At 40.9% G+C, this 19,630-nt stretch overlaps 1 protein-coding gene across 3 annotated transcripts in view; it reads right to left on the reverse strand.

The window, feature by feature from the left end:
* The window catches only part of EFHC1 (EF-hand domain containing 1), a 59,145-nt gene that overhangs the window by 7,761 nt on the left and 31,754 nt on the right, over positions 1-19,630 (reverse strand). For all 3 annotated transcript variants that reach the window (XM_059938501.1, XM_059938499.1, XM_059938500.1), the window contains 3 exons: positions 14,875-15,015; positions 11,543-11,756; positions 11,047-11,194 (listed from right to left, as the gene is read on the reverse strand). In XM_059938501.1, the coding sequence (XP_059794484.1) occupies positions 11,047-11,194; positions 11,543-11,756; positions 14,875-15,015 (503 nt within the window). The remainder of the gene's footprint in view (positions 1-11,046; positions 11,195-11,542; positions 11,757-14,874; positions 15,016-19,630) is intronic.

Here is a 19,630-nt window from a genome sequence, read left to right on the forward strand (position 1 = left end):
AAATTTAAGAAAATTGAAATCATATCAAGCATCTTTTCTGACCACAACACTATGAGACTGGAAATCAATTACAGGAAAAAAAACTGTAAAAACACAAATACATGGAGGCTAAACAGTGCACTACTAAATAACCAAGAGATCACTGAAGAAATCAAAGAAGAAATAAAAAAATACACAGAAACAAATGACAATGAAAACACGACAACCCAAAACCTATGGGACGCAGCAAAAGCAGTTCTAAGAGGGAAGTTTACAGCAATTCAATCTCACCTCAAGAAACAAGAAAAATCTCAAATAAACAATCTAACCCTACACTAAAGCAACTACAGAAAGAAGAACAAAGAAAACCCAAAGTCAGTAGAAAGAAAGAAATCATAAAGATTAGAGCAGAAATAAATAAAATAGAAATGAAGAAAACAATAGCAAAGATCAATAAAACTAAAAGCTGGTTCTTTGATAAACAAAATTGTTAAACCCTTAGCCAGACTCATCAAGAAAAAAAGGGAGAGGACACAAATCAATAAAATTAGAAATGAAAAAGGAGAAATCACAACTGAGACTGCAGAAATACAAAGGATTATAAGAGACTACTACAAACAACTATATGCCAATAAAATGGACAACCACGAAGAAATGGACAAATTCTTGGAAAGGTACAATTTTCCAAGACTGAACCAGGAAGAATTAGAAAATATAAACAGACCTATCACAAGTAATGAAATTGAAACTGTAATTAAAAATCTTCCAATAAACAAAAGTCCAGGACCAGATGGCTTCACAGGTGAATTCTATCAAACATTTAGAGAAGAGCTAACACTGATCCTTCTCAAACTCTTCCAAAAAAACTGCAGAGGGAGGAACACTCCCAAATTCATTCTACGAAGCCACCATCACCCTGATACCAAAACCAGAAAAAGATATCACAAAAAAAGAATATTATAGACCAATATCACTGATGAACATAGATGCAAAAATCCTGAACAAAATACTAGCAAACAGAATCCAACAACATATTTAAAGGATCATACACCATGATCAAGTGGGATTTATCCCAGGGATGCAAGGATTCTTCAATATACATAAGCCAATCAATGTGATACACCATATTAACAAATTAAGGAATAAAAACCATATGATCATCTCAATAGATGTAGAAAAAGCTTTTGACAAAATTCAACACCCATTTATGATTAAAAACTCTCCAGAAAATGGGCATAGAGGGAACCTACCTCAACATAATAAAGGCCATATATGACAAACCCACAGCAAACATCATACTCAATGGTGAAAAACTGAAAGCATTTCCACTAAGATCAGGAACAAGACAAGGATGTCCACTCTCGCCACTATTATTCAAGACAGTTTTGGAAGCCCTAGCCATGGCAATCAGAGAAGAAAAAGAAATAAAAGGAATACATATTGGAAAAGAAGTAAAACTGTCACTGTTTGCAGATGACATGATACATAGAAAATCCTAAAGATACCACCAGAAAACTACTAGAACTAATCAATGAACTTGGTAAGGTTGCAGGATACAAAATTAACGCACAGAAATCTCTGGCATTCCTATACACTAACAATGAAAAATCAGAAAGAGAAATTAAGGAGACAATCCCATTTACCATCACAACAAAAAGAATAAAATACCTAGGAATAAACCTACCTAAAGAGGCGAAAGACTTGTACTCAGAAAACTATAAAACACTAATGAAAGAAACCAAAGATGACAGAAACAGATGGAGAAATATACCATGTTCTTGGATTGGAAGAATCAATATTGTGAAAATGACCATACTACCCAAAGCAATCTACAGATTCAATGCAATCCCTATCAAACTACCAATGGCATTCTTCACAGAATTAGAACAAAAAATTTTACAATTCGTATGGAGACACAAAAGACCCCGAATAGCCAAAGCAATCTTGAGAAAGAAAAACGGAGCTGGAGGAATCAGGCTCCCCGACTTCTGACTATACTACAAAGCTACAGTAATCAAGACAGTATGGTACTGGCACAAAAAGAGAAATATACATCAATGGTACGGGATAGAAAGCCCAGAGATAGACCCACGCACATATGGTCACCTAATTTACAACAAAGGAGGCAAGAACATACAATGGAGAAAAGAAAGCCTCTTCAGTAAGTGGTGCTGGGAAAACTGGACAGCTACATGTAAAAGAATGAAATTAGAACACTCCCTAACACCATACACAAAAATAAACTCAAAATGGATTAAAGACCTAAATGTAAGACCAGACACTATAAAACTTAGAGGAAAACATAGGAAAAACACTCTGACATAAACCACAGCAAGATCTTTTTTGACCCACCTCCTATAGTAATGAAAATAAAAACAAAAATAAACAAATGGGACCTAATGAAACAAAAGCTTTTGCACAGCAAAGGAAAACATAAACAAGACAAAAAGACAACCCTCAGAATGGGAGAAAATATTTGCAAATGAAACAATGGACAAAGGATTAATCTCTAAAATATACAAACAGCTCATGGAGCTCAATATCAAAAAAACAAACAATCCAATTAAAAAAATGGGTAGAAGACCCAAATAGACATTTCACCAAAGAAGATATACAGATGGCCAAGAGGCACATGAAAAGATGCTCAACATCACTAATTATTAGAGAAATGCAAATCGAAACTACAATGAGGTATCACCTCACACCGGTCAGAATGGCCATTATCAAAAAATCTAGAAACAATAAATGCTGGAAAGGGTGTGGTGAAAAGGGAACCCTCCTGCACTGCTGGCAGGAATGTAAATTGATACAACCACTATGGAGAACAGTACAGAGGTTTCTTAAAAAACTAAAGTAGAGCTACCATATGACCCAGCAATCCCACTACTGGGCATATGCCCTGAGAAAACCATAATTCAAAAAGAGACATACGTACCACAATGTTCATTGAAGCACTGTTTACAACAGCCAGGATATGGAAGCAACCTAAATGTCCATCGACAGATGAATGGATAAAGAAGATGTGGCACATACATACAATGGAATATTACTCAGCCATAAAAAGAAACGAAATTGAGTTATCTGTAGTCAGGTGGATGGACCTAGAGTCTGTCATACAGAGTGAAGTAAGTCAGAAAGAGAAAAACATATACTGTGTACTAATGCATAGATATGCAATCTAAAAAAAAAATGGTACTGATGAACCTAGTGGCAGGGCAGGAATAAAGACGCAGACATAGAAAATGGACTTGAGGACATGGCGGGGGGGGGAGGGGGAAGCTGGGGAGAAGTGAGAGTAGCATCGACATACAACAGTTAGCTAGTGGGAAGCAGCAGCATAGCACAGGGAGATCAGCTTGGTGCTTTGTGACGACCTAGAGGGGTGGAACAGAGGCTCAAGAGGGAGGGGATACGGGGATATATGTATGCATATGGCTGATTAACTTTGTTGTACAACAGAAACTAACACAGTATTGTGAAGCAATCATACTCCAATAAAGATCTACTTAAAAAAAAAGAAAGAATGAAACTGCATCCCTATTTTATACAACTCAAAAAAATTAACTCAAAATGCACTGAAGACCTAAACATAAGACCCGAAACTGTAAAACTCCTAGAAGAAAACATAGGAAAAAAGGTCCTTGACACTATTCTTGACAATGATTTTTTGGATATGACACCAAAAAGCACAGGCAACAAAAAACAAAAATAAACAAGTAGGACTACATCAAACTAAAAAGCTTCTGCATGGAAAAGGAAATAATCGACAAAACAAAATAATCAACAGAGTGGGAGAAAATATTTGCAAACTGTCTTCGTCCATTCGGGCTGCTATAACAAAAAACTAGAGACTGTAGTCTCTAGTAGTCTTTGTAGTCTCTAGTAGTCTTTGTTGTCGCTTATAAACAACAGAAATGTATTTATCACAGTTCTGGAGGCTAGAAGTCCAAGATCATGGTGCCACAGATTCCATGTGGTGGCTAGTGAGGGCTCTCTTCCTGATTCATGGCCAGTGCTTTCTCACTGTGTCCTTGAATGGTGGAAGGGGGCTAGCCAGCTTCTGAGGCCTTCTTTATAAAGCCACTAATTACCTCCCAAAGGCTCCACCTCTTAATAGCATCACATCAGGACATCAACATGAATTTTGGGGGGACACAAACATTCAAACCATAGCACAAACCATATATGTGATAAGGCGTTAAGATCTAAAATATATAAGGAATTCACATGTATTCACATGAATTCACATGAATTCAAGTTTTGCTACATGTGAATTCACATGAATTCACATGTAGCAAAAAACCCAAACAATTCGATTAAAAAATGGGCAGAACTGAATAGACATTTTTCCAAAGAGGACATACAAATGGACAATAGGTACACGAAAAGATGCTCAACATCACTAATCATCAGGGAAATGGAAATCAAAACTACAATGAGGTATCACCTCACACCTGTTAGGATAGCTATTAACCTCATACCTGTTAGGATAGCAATTCCCAACAGTGGTGGGAATTGGTGCAGCCACTATGGAAAACAGTAAAGAGGTTCCTCAAACAATTAAAAATAGAGCTACCATATACTCCAGCAATCCCACTTCTGGGTGTGTATATATATATGAAGGAAAAAAAATTAGTATCCCAAAGAGACATCTGCACTCTCATGTTCTTTGTAGCATGATTCACAATAGCCAAGATATGGAAACAACCAAACTGTCCCTTGAGAGATGAATGGATTTAAAAAAGAAGTCCTGCTACTTGCAACAACATAAATGAACCTGAAGGACATTATGACTAGTGATTTTAGACATATTAAAAAATGCTGAACTCATAAAAACAGAGAGTAGAAGGGTGATTGCCAGGGGCTGGAGAGTAGGGGGAAAAAGGAGATGTTGGTCAAAGGGTACAAACTCAGTTATGAGGTGAATAAGTTCTGGGGACCTAAGGCACAGCATGGTGACCATATAGTACTGTATACCTGAAATTTGCTAAGAGAGTAGATTTTAAGCATTCCCACCACTCACCCACAAGAATAAACGGTAACTGTGTGAGATGGTGGATGTGTTAACTGACTTGACTGTGATAATCACTTCACAATGTATATGTATATCAAATCATCACATTGTACACTTTAAATATATACGGTTTTGTCAATTATATCTCAATAAAATTAGCAGAGGAGAAGTAGTATGATGAATTTGGAGCCAAGTTCCAGAATGACTGGTCTGGCCACTGTGTGCAATGGATTAAGGAAGAGAGTGGAGGTGGGCAGATGAGTCTGGAGGCACTGTGGGCGCCTCGGCAAACACTGGTGGGTACCTGCCCAATATTCACCCCCTCCTTTTTCCTAACAGAGCCCTCACTTTGTTTGGAGCAGCAATCAGGAGCGGCCGAGTGATACAGCCCAGACAATGAGATGTAAGGAGAAGTTGCTAAGTGGTGCTTCTGGATAAGCCCTTTAAAAACAGGAAAGACATGGCAAGATTGGCTTTTCAGTCTCTTACCCCTTTGTCCTTCCCCTCTTCCTGCCTGGAATATAGATGCAATGCTGGAGATGGAACACTCACTTGTAACCACAGAGAGAAAAGCATGAGGACAAAAGCTACTTGCTCAGAATATCTGAGGAGAGAGAGAGGTCAGGTCTCTGTTGGGCTGGGAAAGCTCTGGACCACTGACCTCCAGACATCGTGTTCCATAAGAAAACATAAAACTCCACTGGGTTAAGCTAATATAAATTTGTTTCTGTTGTTAGTGCTGCTGTTGTTAAGTTCAGATAAATGCAATTCCAAACTGACTGAGTGCTTTAAATTAGGAAATGGTGGTGAGAATGAAAAGAAGTCAGAGGTGAGAGATATTGCAGAATAAAATAAAGGAACTTAGCAGCATACTGAATATGGTGCAGAATAGAAGAGGAGGTTTCAAATCAAGGTAAATGGAGCCCTGAGGTGACCAAGAGAAAGAGGGGAGCCGACATTCACTGCTTGCCTCCTGTGTGCCCAACACCAGGCTGGTGCTTTACACACATGAGCACAACTCACTGTCATCGCCACTTGATGAGATGGATGAACAGAAAGAAGGAAGAAGGACGAGGGAACAGCAGGTGTGCCAGGAAGGTGAAGACAACAGTGGTCTCATTTTTAGCTGCACGAAGTGTGAGGTGCTGGTGGCTCAGCTGCACGGAGACCCATCGAGCAGGCACACAGGAACCTGGGAGCAGAATCAGGAGAACGTCAGGATGGAGAGCGACTTATTCAGACACTCTGCGATGTGATGAGATCGTCCAGAGTTCAGAGCAAGAGAACAGGAGGACCAAAACCAGAACCCTGAGAAACACCAACCTAGCAGACAGAAATAGGAAAAAGATACAAAGAACAAGCTTCCAGGGAAGTAGGAGGAGTATCAGAGACTCTGACTTTCTAGAACTCAAAAGATAGGGTTTCAAAAAGGGTGTGGTAAAGAGTAATTTACATTATATGTAGATCAATAAGGCTCAACACTAGACCAGGGGGTTGGCCCAGAGGCCAAAGCCAGCGGGCAGCCTGTTTTTCTAAATAAAGTTTAATCAAAATACAGCTACACCTACTCATTTACACATTGTCTATGGCTGCTTTCACCCCACGGGGGCACAGCTGCATAGTTAAAACAGAGATTCTGGTATGGCCTACAAACCTAAATTATTTACTACTCTTTCCAAAAAAGTCTGCCAACCTCTGCCCTAGACAATGAGCTCCTATTCCCTCACCTGGCTGCCTAAATGTTTATTAAAGTCTGGCATGTGGTGCAGGCGCCAATATCACTGAATTAATGAATAAATGACAAGAGATCATTAGATTTGAAAACAATCAGTAACCTCAAGGAAACAACTTCTGAAGAGTGTCTGGATACGAGAGCAGTCAGAGAGGAGGCGGTGACAGACACAAAAGAACTAAATTTGGAGAAATGGGAGCTAGTTAGCTGTGACAAGAAGGTAAAGAGATAAGTAAAGAAACACTCTAAGGTGAAGAGTAGGAAAACAGAAGCAGCTCACACTGGATCACTGGGTCTGACTGAGACCATCTGCAAAGTGAATATGGAGGCGCTTGGGGCTTAAAGAAAATGGAAAAGAAAGTGAGAATATCTGGAAATGCCTATATGGGAAAAATTGCTGGAAGTGAAAAAGAGAGGATGAAAAGGGTCATCGAGCAGGGGAGGAGGGTCCTCTTGAAGCTGAAGAGCACAGATGGGCAAGTCAACCGAACAAGGACAAGATACGCGAACACGCGGGTGTTCACGCTCTTCACACAGGGAGGGTTTGTGCAGAGGAGTGGGCTTATGGGCAATCTGTTATCTGTTAGGCTGAGTTCAGTGTACAGCAATGAAGACCCAAGCCCGAAAAGAACTTCAGATGAAGTCAATACTCCAATCACTTGTGCACTGTTTTAATCTTCTAGCTCAGAGAAAGAAGATGGCTAACTCCAAATTTCATCATCCTGTAACTAACACTTGATATAAAAAGTTCTCAGGCCTGACAAGTACTCAGGATCCCTTTTCATTATTCTTAGCAATGATTACTCAAATACAGGATTTGTACTTCCTTAGAGCATGACCCTTGTATTCATATCACCTTCAAGCATCTTCTCTCATTCACCTCTCTGACCCATCACAAGAGAAGAGGGGTAAAGTGAGGATCAAAACAAGGATAGCCATGGATTTCTTAACCCAGAACTTGAATTTCTCTTTATCTTATTCTAAGACACCAATACCTTCTCTTGACCCCACTTCGCCGGCCAGCTACTCCCCCATTTCTCTGTTCCCCTTTGCACCAACTTCCTCAAAAGAGGGGGCTATACTTCCAAGCTCGAATTCCTCTCCTCCCATTCTCTTAAGCCCACTCCCGCCCCTCCTATTCCAATGGCAGTCTCCACTGAGGTCCCCAGTGTCGCCTACACATTGCTAAATCCCCATGTGACACAATGAATCACTGTCTTCCTTGATTTGCAGGCAATTCTTGCTTTTCAAGGCTCAGATATGCATGAATTTCACTTACCACCATTTGGTTAAAGAACCCAGTCCCTCAACAACACAGTTCAAATTTCAGTTAGTAACTGTGAGTAACTGCCTAAAGTGCAAATTGACTGTCAGATTTTCAGTCCATGAATCATTACATAAATAATAGATGTGCATCACGATCAACGACAATCATATCACTTCTTTGAAAGTCTGTCAGTGACTGATCACTGGGCATGTTTTTCAAGTCACACACAGACAGCAAAGTGTGTAGCTATGTTGCCTCCTTTCCTCTAAAGGATAAACTCAAGTGACATTTTACAAAAATGGATAACTGAAAGAGAGAACTGGTCAACAAAGATGAGAGTGTGGCAAAGAAACCAAAAGAGATAGCTAGAAGCAGAATTCAAGTCAAACACAATGGAGTTATAGAAGAACAAGCTGACTGTGGGAATGCTGACACTGCTGTGGTTTAAGAGACTCTCGATGTGCAGGCAGAGGACCCAGCAAAGGCTGGCTTATTGACATAAATGAGGGAAGTAGTCGTAACGAAAAGGATGAAGACACATGCCTTGGAGCAACTAAGCCTGTGCGCCACAACTACTGAGCCTGCACTCTAGAGCCCTCGAGCCACAACTACTGAAGCCCGTGTGCCTAGAGCCTGTGCTCTGCAGCAAGAGAAGCCACTGCAGTGAGAAGCCCACGCACCACAACGAAGACCCAATGTAGCCAAAAAAAGAAAAAAAAGGATGAAGATATCCCAGATGCCAGCAACCAAAAAACTTCACATTAAAAGAACTCTGAGATATTTCACTCATTAAAGGAACTCTAGGATGTATTTCGCAACACTGAAAGCAAAAATAATAAAATGTTGGAAGTCGATCCAAACTTGGAAAGGAATATGACAATTTGCCGAGGCACAGAAAAGACGTTCACTCTGTATCATAAGTTATATGACAAGATGGCAAGCACTGTTCCAACTACTCTTAATATGCTTTTTATAAAGAAATAAAACACTTTTAATTCTCAATGTTGCCAATGTCTTAAATTACAGTGCACTAAATAAAAATCAATTTTACTATTTTTGATTTCCCTATACATTTATAACCATCAGAGCTTTTCATGTTTTGACAAAAATTTTTTAAAGTTGCAGAACAGCAGTAAATTTTCCCATTGGTGCTAAGATTGTTTGCATGGTCACGTTTACAGTCCCGCACTAGTGTGCAAAAGGGGACGGCCTGGATTCAGGACACCACACCCACTTGGCTTTCTTCCTGCCTCACTAGTTGTCCTGCTCAGTTTCTCTTCCCAACTCTTAGCGCTGGAGAACCCCATAGCGCAATCCTTGGAGCTATTCTCTCTTCTTTGTCTACAATGACTACCTGAGAGATTTCACCCAGTCTCATGGCTGAAAATATCATCTATATGCCCACAACTCCCACAGCCCAGACCTCTCACCTGAGCTCCAGATTTATATATCCAACAGCCCATTTGATCTCTCTACTTGAATATCTAATAGGTATCTTAAACCTAGTACACTGGACTTCCCTGGTGGCACAGTGATTAAGAATCTGCCTGCCAATGCAGGGGACACGGGTTCGGAGCCCTGGTCGGGGAAGATCTCACATGCCATGGAGCAACTAAGCTCGTGCGCCACCACTACTGAGCCTGTGCTCTAGAGCCCGCGAGCCACAACTACTGAGCCCACGGGCCACAACTACTGAAGCCCGTGCACCTAGAGTCCATGCTCTGCAACAAAAGAAGCCACCGCAACGAGAAGCCTGCGCACCGCAACGAAGAGTAGCCCCCGCTCACCGCAACTAGAGAAAGCCTGTGTGCAGCAATGAAGACCCAATGCAGCCAAAAAATAAATAAAATTAAATAAAAATTTAAAAACAAAAACAAAAAAACCTCCCTAACATATCCAAAACTGAAATCCCTCCTGCCCCCACCCTGCCAAAAAAAACCCTCCTCTACCCACAATGGACTTCTTCCCCATCTCAATTGGTGTCAACTCCTTTCCAGTTGCTCAGGCCAAAAACCTTAGTCATTCTTACCTACTCTCTCTCTTATCTCCCCTATATCATCTGCCTGAATCCTTATTAGCTCTACCTTAAAATATACCTCAAATCAGACCACTTCTCCCCACCTTCACTGATACTACCCTGGTCCATGCACCACCATCTCTTGCCTAGATCACTGCCACATTCTCCTAACTAATCTCCCTCTGAATCTATTCTTAACACAACAGCCACTTCTTTTAAAACGCATGTCAAATCGTGCCCCTCCTCTACTCAGAAGCCCCACAGTGGCTCTCGCTTTCACTCAGAGAAAAGCCAACATCCTTCCAGAGACCTAGCAGGTCCTACACAATCTGGCCCCTTGCTAATTTTCTAACTCCGGCTCCTGCTCCTCTTCCTCACTCCTCCACTGCAGCCACTCACCGGCCTACTTCTTGCCAGTGTTACCTGTGTGCTCCGGGTTTGCTCATACTTATAGGGTCTTAGCACTCACTGCTCCCTCTTCCTGGAAAGCTCTTCCTCCACATGTCCACGCAGCTGACTCCTTTACCTTCAAGTGTCTGCTCAGTGCCACCTTCACAAGGTATGACCACCTCCCCAAGGTGTGACCACCTTCCCCAACCAACTGCAACCCACCCCCACCTTCCAGAACCCTTATCACTCTTGTTTTGCTCCACTTCCCCACAGCACTCATCACCCAACACACTGTATAACTAACTTACTGGTGCTGTTTATTAGCTAACTCCCACTGCTTAGAGGGTCAACTCCATGAGGGCAGCAACTTCTGGTCTATTTTGTTTACTGATAAAAGCCTAAGGGCCTAGTGATAGTGTCTGATACATACAAGGCACTCAATAATTATTTGCTAAATATATGAAGTTGAAAAAGTTCTAAGTTACTAGCTATTATGTTGGACCCAGGTAACCTATGTACATCTAAGACCTTCCATTGGTGAGGGAAATCTGAAAATCTAAAATGTGATTATCCACTCATTTTAAGAACTGCTTCCTGAATATCTCATTGTGCCAAAGCCAAAATGGACCTTAGATGGTCAAACATACTTGTCCAATTCTGGTGCAGGAGCTTCTTGCTTTCGAACACGGTTCTGAATTGACAGGAGTGCTTCTGGTGAATACCGGGCAGCATTGCGCTCCATGTATTTCAGAACACAGTCGTCTGTATCAAGGATGACGAACCGGTGGCCAAACACTGGGGAAAGGGTAGAAATACACTTAGCCTGGTCATGTTTTTATCAGGCAACCAAGAGTAAAAATTCACAGGTGTGTATTTGTGACGTAGACTAATGAACTTTCAGTTGCTCTCTAAACTAATATGCACTAGTTTGCTTGGTGTTTAGGGAGCTCAGAGTCTCCATCTACAGCCAACAAATGCAACCAATTTACAGTTTAATTGATAAAGGAGATTTATACACTATACCACATGTACAGCTGGACTGAAGACTAACTGCTTCCTACAAGGGTTAACTGAATTAAATTCCTAATTAGAAGAACCCATTCACTTGGCCAGAAAAAGAGCCTAAACTGTGTTGAGACTTACCCTCAATCACAGCACCAATGAAGAAGTCACTGGGGCCATAATAGATGGGGTTTTCCACTGAGGAGCCTGGTTTGACAACTTTAGTTCTGCCAAGATACTTGCCCCCAATGATACCAGAATTGCGAACAGGAGGCTCAAAGATACTGATCATGTCAGTGGCTAGAAAATAAGAGAAGACAAATCGGCGGTCTTTGTCTTCTGGGATGGGGGATTCCTGGAAAGTTGAAGAAAAGAGGATATTACGAAGGTACGTGATCTATGCAAAAGCCTCAAACTGAAATATCTACAGGGACTAGGGTACAATATAAACCTAACATATGAAGTATAATATAAATGAACAGTATGGGGTGGGACTCGGGGGGCCGGGAAAGGACATACCTCATCTAAGGGAGGCTGCCCCAACTCACCTCTACTTGATTGTGGGAATGAATACAGGCCCAATGTTGCTAGATCCAATTTTTCATGAGAAAACAGAAATCTGGATTACTATATAAAAACCCTGACTTTAAAATGTTGACTTCAACGCTTTAAAAGCACCAGGCAGGCCAAAGAAAACATATGGGCTGCATTCTGTCCACAGGCTGCCAGTTTGAAACCTCGTGGCTGACATTATGTTCAACGTCGAGGACACTAAAGTGATTATGCAAAGCTTATGCCTTTAAACAAATCCATTTTTATACATAATTTAAAAAAGAAAATTTAAGAAGGGACGAAGGAGTAATATAATGTCATAGAGTTGAAAGTGATTCTGAGAAACTACGTTGTTGATAAGACTTTTCCTAAATCAAATCACCAAGAAACAAATTCCAGACAGAACAAGCCTAAATACAGACATGTTTATTCTTGACTAAAATCCTCTCACATCACAATTTCAGCACACACCTTCTCATTCAGACCATGGAATTATTTGTGTCATTTCTCATTTAGTAGAGAAAGTCATTGAATTTCCTCTTGGTAAAATAATTTCCTCATACCATTCCCTATCTGACAGTCTCCAAACTTTTTTCGTTGAACACCCTTATAATAAAAAAAATTTTTTTTAAACAAGCAAGAAATAAAAATTAAATCACATCCTTCCTCTCCTCTCAAACCTCCAGAGGATCCCCATCACACTTAGAAGAAAACAAAGTTTTGAGCAGGACTACAGGCTCAGGTGTGCAAGGGGGCTGGGGGCAACAGCTCACCCTGGCAGGAAGGAGTATTTAAAACTTTTTAAAAAATGTTTTTGCCATTTTATTTTGAACTAAGTTTATCAGACTTACAGAAAAGTTGCATAGTTGAGAATTCTCATAAGCCCATCACCAAGCCTCACCTAACAGTAATATCTTACATAACCATAGCACAATTATCAAACCCAGAAGATGATGGTATAATGCTTTAAATAAACTACTGTCCTTATTCAAATTTCACCTGTTTTCCACTTATGTTCTTTCTCTGTTTCAGGATCCTATACTGCATTAGTTGTTATTTCTCTTTAATCTCATCCAATTTGTGACAGTTCCTCAGTCTGCTCTTGTCTTTCATGACCCTGACATGAGTACTGGTCAATTATTTTGTTGACTGTCCCTCATGCATCTCACTTTTGCATCTTTGGCAAAAATACCACAGGAAAAAAAAAAACAAAACACGTCCTTCTCTGTGCATATCAAGGAGTTCATGATAACAGAACATCTTTTTATTGGTGATGTTGAACTTGATCACTTGGTTAAGAAGATGCCTGGTGGGTTTCTCCCCTGTAATGTTACCATCTTTCCCTTTGCAGTTAGTAAATATCTTGAGGAGATACTTTGAAACCATGAAAATCTTGTTTCTCCTCAAAGGTTTTCCCACTAATTTTAGCATCCGTTGATGGACCTTGTCAGCAACAAGTACTGCTGAGGTGTGTGCTTAACGGTAATTTTCTATTGCACTCTTCTCTTCTCCATTTGTTCATTGAAATTCTACTGTATCATAATCTCCAGGTCCATCATGTTGCTGCAAGTGGCATTATTTCATTCTTTTTTAGGGCTGAGTAATAGTTCCTTGTATGTATGTACGTGTGTCTGTGTGTGTGTGTATATACATACATACATACATACATACATATGCCACAACTTCTTTATCCATTCATCTGTTGATGGACATTTAGGTTGCTTCCATGTCCTGCCTATTGTAAATAGTGCTGCTATGAACATTGGGGTGCATGTACCTTTTCGAATTATATTTTTCGTTAGGTTGAGTCCTAGTCCTGCCTCTGTCTAAGCAGTAAGACCTGGGACACACCAATTAGCCTCTCTGATTCTTATGTTTTGAAACATAAAATGAGTATATTATATTGCCTGACTCACAGATAGTGTATGTGTAAATAAATTCATTTACCCATTCATCCAACAGTTATTGAGTGCCTACAAAGTCTAAAGAGACATGACTCCTGCCCTCAAGGAGTTCATAGTTACTATGTCATAATTCAACAAACCTCTTGAACTTTAACAGTAACTCAAAGAACTTAGCAACAATGCAAAACCTTCATTAATCAGAATTCTTAACGTATGGAGTGTTCTAGTTGACCTAGAATTTGCTAGAACTCCCTTGTTTCAAAGCTTTTTCAATATTTAAAAAATACATTAGTCAACTATGTTCTCATTTAATTTTTATTTTTTCAAATACATTTCTATTCCCACAGTAACTTATTTCAATTTCTCCTATTTATGTCTATATTTCTAAATAAAATGCTTATATTTCTATTTCTGCATTTTTTTCTACTTTTAAAGACATTATCCTTTGAATTCTTATCAGTAATTTGCTTCAGGTAATTCAGCCAGTGAGTGGAACACTCAGGATTTGAATTTATGTCTGTTTCCAAACCTCTTAGCCACTAGCCACATGACCTCTCAAAGTTCACATCTATTAAATTAGTATGATTCCATTTGTTACATTTAATGAATATAAAATACATCAAGCTAGATATCACCAATGATAAAAATTAGTAAGACATGGTCCCTACCCTCAAGAAAATCACAGTTCACTGGAAAGGCACACAAATAGATAATTTGAATGTAAGTCAGGCTTTCATAAATTGCTTAATAAAAAAGGCCAAAATGCCTGTCAAAATTTGAGGGATAGAGAGATTAATGATTTAAGAAAGATTGTGAGGGCAGATAGGACTTGAGCTAGGTCTTGGTTCAGGGGCACCATACTTAATACTATCCAACCTGCCTGAAGCTTGGAGCCAGTGGTTGTTTAAATAAACACATACCTCTGGCAGCTGTTACTCTAGAGCTTACAGACAAAATGGACAACTGTGCACAGTACTGACACAGAACAGAATCTTAGGATATAAAAATTGTCCTCACCAGTGCAGCCAAATAACGAAGCACCTTGTTCTCATTCATCAGCATTTTAATAACATCTTTCTTTGGAGCTTTTGGAATGAGCGCAAAGCAATTCTGAGCAGAGTCTTCAACTAGTCCATAACCGTTATAGGGAGGTAATTCCTGAAGAAACACAGGAAGCAAGAAATAAAGCAGATGCTCCTTGTTCTAAAAATTAAAGGTAACTAAGTTTCTTTTTAAAATTTAGAAAACATTTATTTAAAAGCAATTTCTACATATACAAATGTAATCAGAAAAAATAACATATCACACATTCCATTCCTCTTTATAGATTTTACACCATGATCACTGCGCATACAAGTGACTGATGATGCTACAAAGTAACACTCGGGGCTGGATTTAATCTATCACTGATGTCCACTGACCCCTTACTGCCAAAGCAGAGCCTGGCCCTGCTCCCAGCCCCAATCCTGGCCTCTGTGGCCCTCCAGCACCGTGAAGCCCACGGGTCTGTGACTTCTTTGTCTGGGGTGTGGGTCTCAGCCTGGCAGATCTGGAAACTGTTTTCTCAATTCACCCAAAGTGGGCACGTGTGTGTGTCGGAGGTGGGGGTAGGGTGGGGGTGTCAGGACTTGGTTCATGCTACTTCCGATTTACCTCTGTATTTCTAATATTTTTATTTCTTTTTAAAAATTTTTTTTAATTTTATTTATTTATTTTTGGCTGCGTTGGGTCTTTGTTGCTGCATGTGGGCTTTCTCTAGTTGCAGCGAGCGGGGGCTACTCTTTGTTGCGGTGCGTGGGCTTCTCATTGCAGTGGCTTCTCTTTGTTGCGGAGCACGGGCTCTGGGCGCATGGGCTTCAGTAGTTGTGGCTCGTGGGCTCTAGAGCACAGGCTCAGTAGTTGTGGCGCATGGGCTTAGTTGCTCCGCGGCATGTGGGATCTTCCCGGACCAGGGCTCGAACACGTGTCCCCTGCATTGGCAGGCGGATTCTTAACCAGTGTGCCACCAGGGAAGTCCCTATTTTTATTTCTTCATTTTTGCCTAAGAGAATGACAGCCATACTTGACTGAGAACACACATCCCCCTGTCCACACAGGATTCCCCTTTCCTAGTGAAGGAGCAAACTCATGGAACTAAATTCCAGATGCAAAGGTTATTTGATGAGTGTGAAAGTTTAGGATGAACTTATATTTTTCATTTAGGTTCCATGAAGGGCTGAAAGCACCGCTATAGGTTGCTAAGATCTGTTTGTCTAAAAACTTACGTAGTTCAGAGGTTGTCTTCCTCCCTCTCATCAATGCTAGGCGGACTGCAGCTGAGTTCTTTTTCTCTGACTCCTTTCTGCTATGCTTTCTCAGCAAACTAGCTTGTACCACGCTTTTACTAGTAGATACCCTCCCCAAATCTTTTAATATATTGTATTCAGGGACTTTAACAAATTAGTCTATATGAGCCCTGCTCCATCTGCAACAAGGGACTCCCTCAGAAACCAGGGACTCTGCTCTTTTCGTCCAAGGTGGGGTGCTTAGAACACTGATCCTTCACCCACTTCCTGGGCTGTAGTTAATGTGATCTTCATGGCTGGAATATGACTAATGGATCCAGTAGATGGACGATGACTTAATTTGCTCCAAATGCAAAACCACTACTCAGTGAATATACACAGTTGCCATAAACAGAGGGACTTTGGGTGAGATACTGCATGCTAAGCTCTGACTGACTCTGGAGGTGGGCGGAAATGCACAGTGGTGGAGTCTAATATCAATACACAGTGAGAGCAGCCTGGTTGGGGGGTGTGGGGGGAGGTTAAGGAGTTTTAAAATAGGCAGGTAAGTTTCTGAGCACCTTCCTCTCAAATTCCTTTTGTTTTAACAGGTTTCTACCTATTTTTCCCAAGTTGCATCTCATTTCCTCTGCTTGGAATAAAGACTTTCTCTAAATATCAGCCCCTGTGCCTGTGGTCCTGGCACCATGCTTTTCATGCTCCAAGCTACCGCCTGGGTCCTGTTCTAAACGAGAGCCATTCCTCTGACTGTGGACATTATCACGCCTAGACACTCCTGTTCGTATGACCCACCTTCCAGAGTTTCTGCCCAGGCTTTCTTAATTATGCACGCACACACAAAGTCTTAGAGTCCCTCATCCTTCAGAGGCCAGCTCCACGGCAGATGAGCTCTCCTGGTCCTGGCTTCTTCCTCCTCCCTACTAGCATGTCTCCAGATGGATCCAGCCTGAGATCCAGCACATCTGGCTTCTGGATCCATGTGGACTTACTCCTGATCTGGCAGATCAGCCTGACCTGGGTATCGAGATTCTCAAATTAAATATATGCACTGCATATCCACTTCTGTCCCTGCCCATCAGCTTGACTCTGGCTTGGTCCCTCTAGAACCTGCTACGGCTCTCATCCCTGTGTTCCAACTACATTGTGTAGAGTTTAGATGACTGAGAGGTAATGATTGAGGAGAGCTAAAAGGTATTTGCTGTTTGGTAAGTGGAGCTTTCCTACTCATTTCCAACAAAGACTTTCATGGACAGGCAGAGAGGATTTATTTGTAGCAGAATTATTTATTATAGAGAAAATAAACTGACCAAACACTACAACTAATGTGCCGTATGTAAGGATGGAGAATTCATTGTATTATACAGAGTGACTGAGACAGGGCAAAACAAACAAACCAAAATCTATAGTGGTTCTTCAGTTCTCTCTGCTCTCTATCCAAGTCTTCCCTCCCTTTCTTTCTTTAGAAGACAAATTTGGGGGGTGGAAAGGTGATAGTAATGAGGATGGAGAGCAGGGCTATTCTAGGACTCAAAGCTTTTATCAGCTCAAAAGACAGATCAAAGCCGTCCACTAGGAAAAGTGCACCAGTGTGCTACAAGCCCTCCCCATCCTACTTCCTGGTTAGGTGAGACTCCTCCTTATGAGAATGTTGGACATTTAACAGCATCACCCTTGTACTTTTCATTGTGATGCCTGGACTGCGATCTCACACAATACTTATCTATAAACTCAAGTGGTGGAGTAGTTTGGTTGATCAAAATCTACATCTGTTCACATGGTATTTTTTCCTGTAGACTGCATCAAATGCTGCCCCCAAAACTGGGGCATAGGGACATGGGTTTTATTATAATTCTTAATCCATGAGCACATTCATGGGTAAGGAGCTCTATCAGAGGAAAAACTGACAGCAAGAGGCATTATCATCACCCACACTCCCTTCTGGAAGTTTTATTGCCCCAGGAAGGCCTAGCACCAAAATCCAAATCCTTCTTTGTAACTGTTTTTATGAGATGTTGGTTCTAAAAGCCTTGCCTAAGATATCACTTGCCTTTGAGGGGAAGAAATACATACTGCCTAGGCAGTCTTCTTCAGTCTATCCAGGAAACACACCACATACCTCCTATTTGCCAGGCACTGTGTTAGGCGCTAGGAGCACAAAGATGAACTGTGGTCCTGCTGTCAAGGAACTTAGTCTCATAGAAAAATTCATAAACAGATGTTTAAATACGATAAGTGCTAGTGGAGGGAGGCACAGAGTATCCCAGGAACACAGACGATGGGGGGCGAGCCCTGCCTGGCACTTCAGAGAAGCCTTCCTGGAAGAGAGAAAGCCTACACTGAGTTGTGAGAGGTAAGAAAAAGCCGTGTAGAGAAATGATGGAGAAGTAGTTCAAGCAGGAGAAAGAGCATTAGCGAAAGTCCAGGGGAATAAAACAGGATGCAGAACCACCTGTAATTCAGTAGAATTGGAGGCTAAGTGCAAGCAGCATGGGCAGCAGATGCGGGGAAGGCAGGAGGAATTCAATCATTCCATCCTTCCAGTCGTGTCTTTCAAAAAGAAAAGAGCCCACGGACATTATTTTATACACACGCTGGCAAAATAAAGATGGGCCACAGGTGCTAACACACTATCTTATACATGGGCAACAGAGAGGTTGTTTGAGTTGTTCCTGCCCCAAATAGGTACAACGAGCACCAGTGTTTTAGTCTACGACACTGTGGGCCTTAATACTTCAGGTGCTTGTTGAATCTGCTGTGTAATGTGTAATTTTGAAAACATGCAATTGTCATTTCAAACCCTAAAATATGTGGCTGAGCCACTCTGAAGGTTCAAGTTTATTAAATTACTATTTTGGTGCATTAAAGACACCATGAACTTACTCTCAGAGTGGACTTTGAGGTGCACAGAACTGAATTTTGGGGTTTTGCGTGATTTTAAGGAGAGCGATGTTGCAATTAAAGAACACTGTCTTCCAACATCTTCAGTGAATCAGTTTTTGTTTTGCTCCCAATCACTTTTTAAGTAAAAGGGTTTGATAAATAGGCAAGAAAAAATGAAATGCCTTAGGGGTCTGGAATTTTAAAAGATGTCTTTTTTTTAATCAAAAAGTTTTTAGATTATTAAAGTAACACAAGGCTTGGTATAAAAACTGAAATTAAGGGAACTCCCTGGTGGGCCAGTGGTTAGGACTCCACGCTTCCACTGCAGGGGACATGGGTTCAAGCCCTGGTCAGGGAACTAAGATCCCGTAAGCCACGTGGCATGGCCAAAAAAAAAAAAGCGAAATTAAAACCACACAGTACAGAAAGAAAGCTCCCTGGTCATCTCCCACTTCCCTCCCTCCCTCCCCTTCCCACGGTGAACTAACCACTGTTAACAGTCTGGGGAAACATTCCTCTGGGTCTTTTCCTCAGTAATATAAGCAGATGTTGTATACAGTAATCTACAAAAATAGTGCCATGTCATGTATTCACAATCCCTTAACAAT

The sequence above is a fragment of the Balaenoptera ricei genome, chromosome 11 (assembly GCF_028023285.1).
Source record: "Balaenoptera ricei isolate mBalRic1 chromosome 11, mBalRic1.hap2, whole genome shotgun sequence".
Taxonomy (NCBI): domain Eukaryota; kingdom Metazoa; phylum Chordata; class Mammalia; order Artiodactyla; family Balaenopteridae; genus Balaenoptera; species Balaenoptera ricei.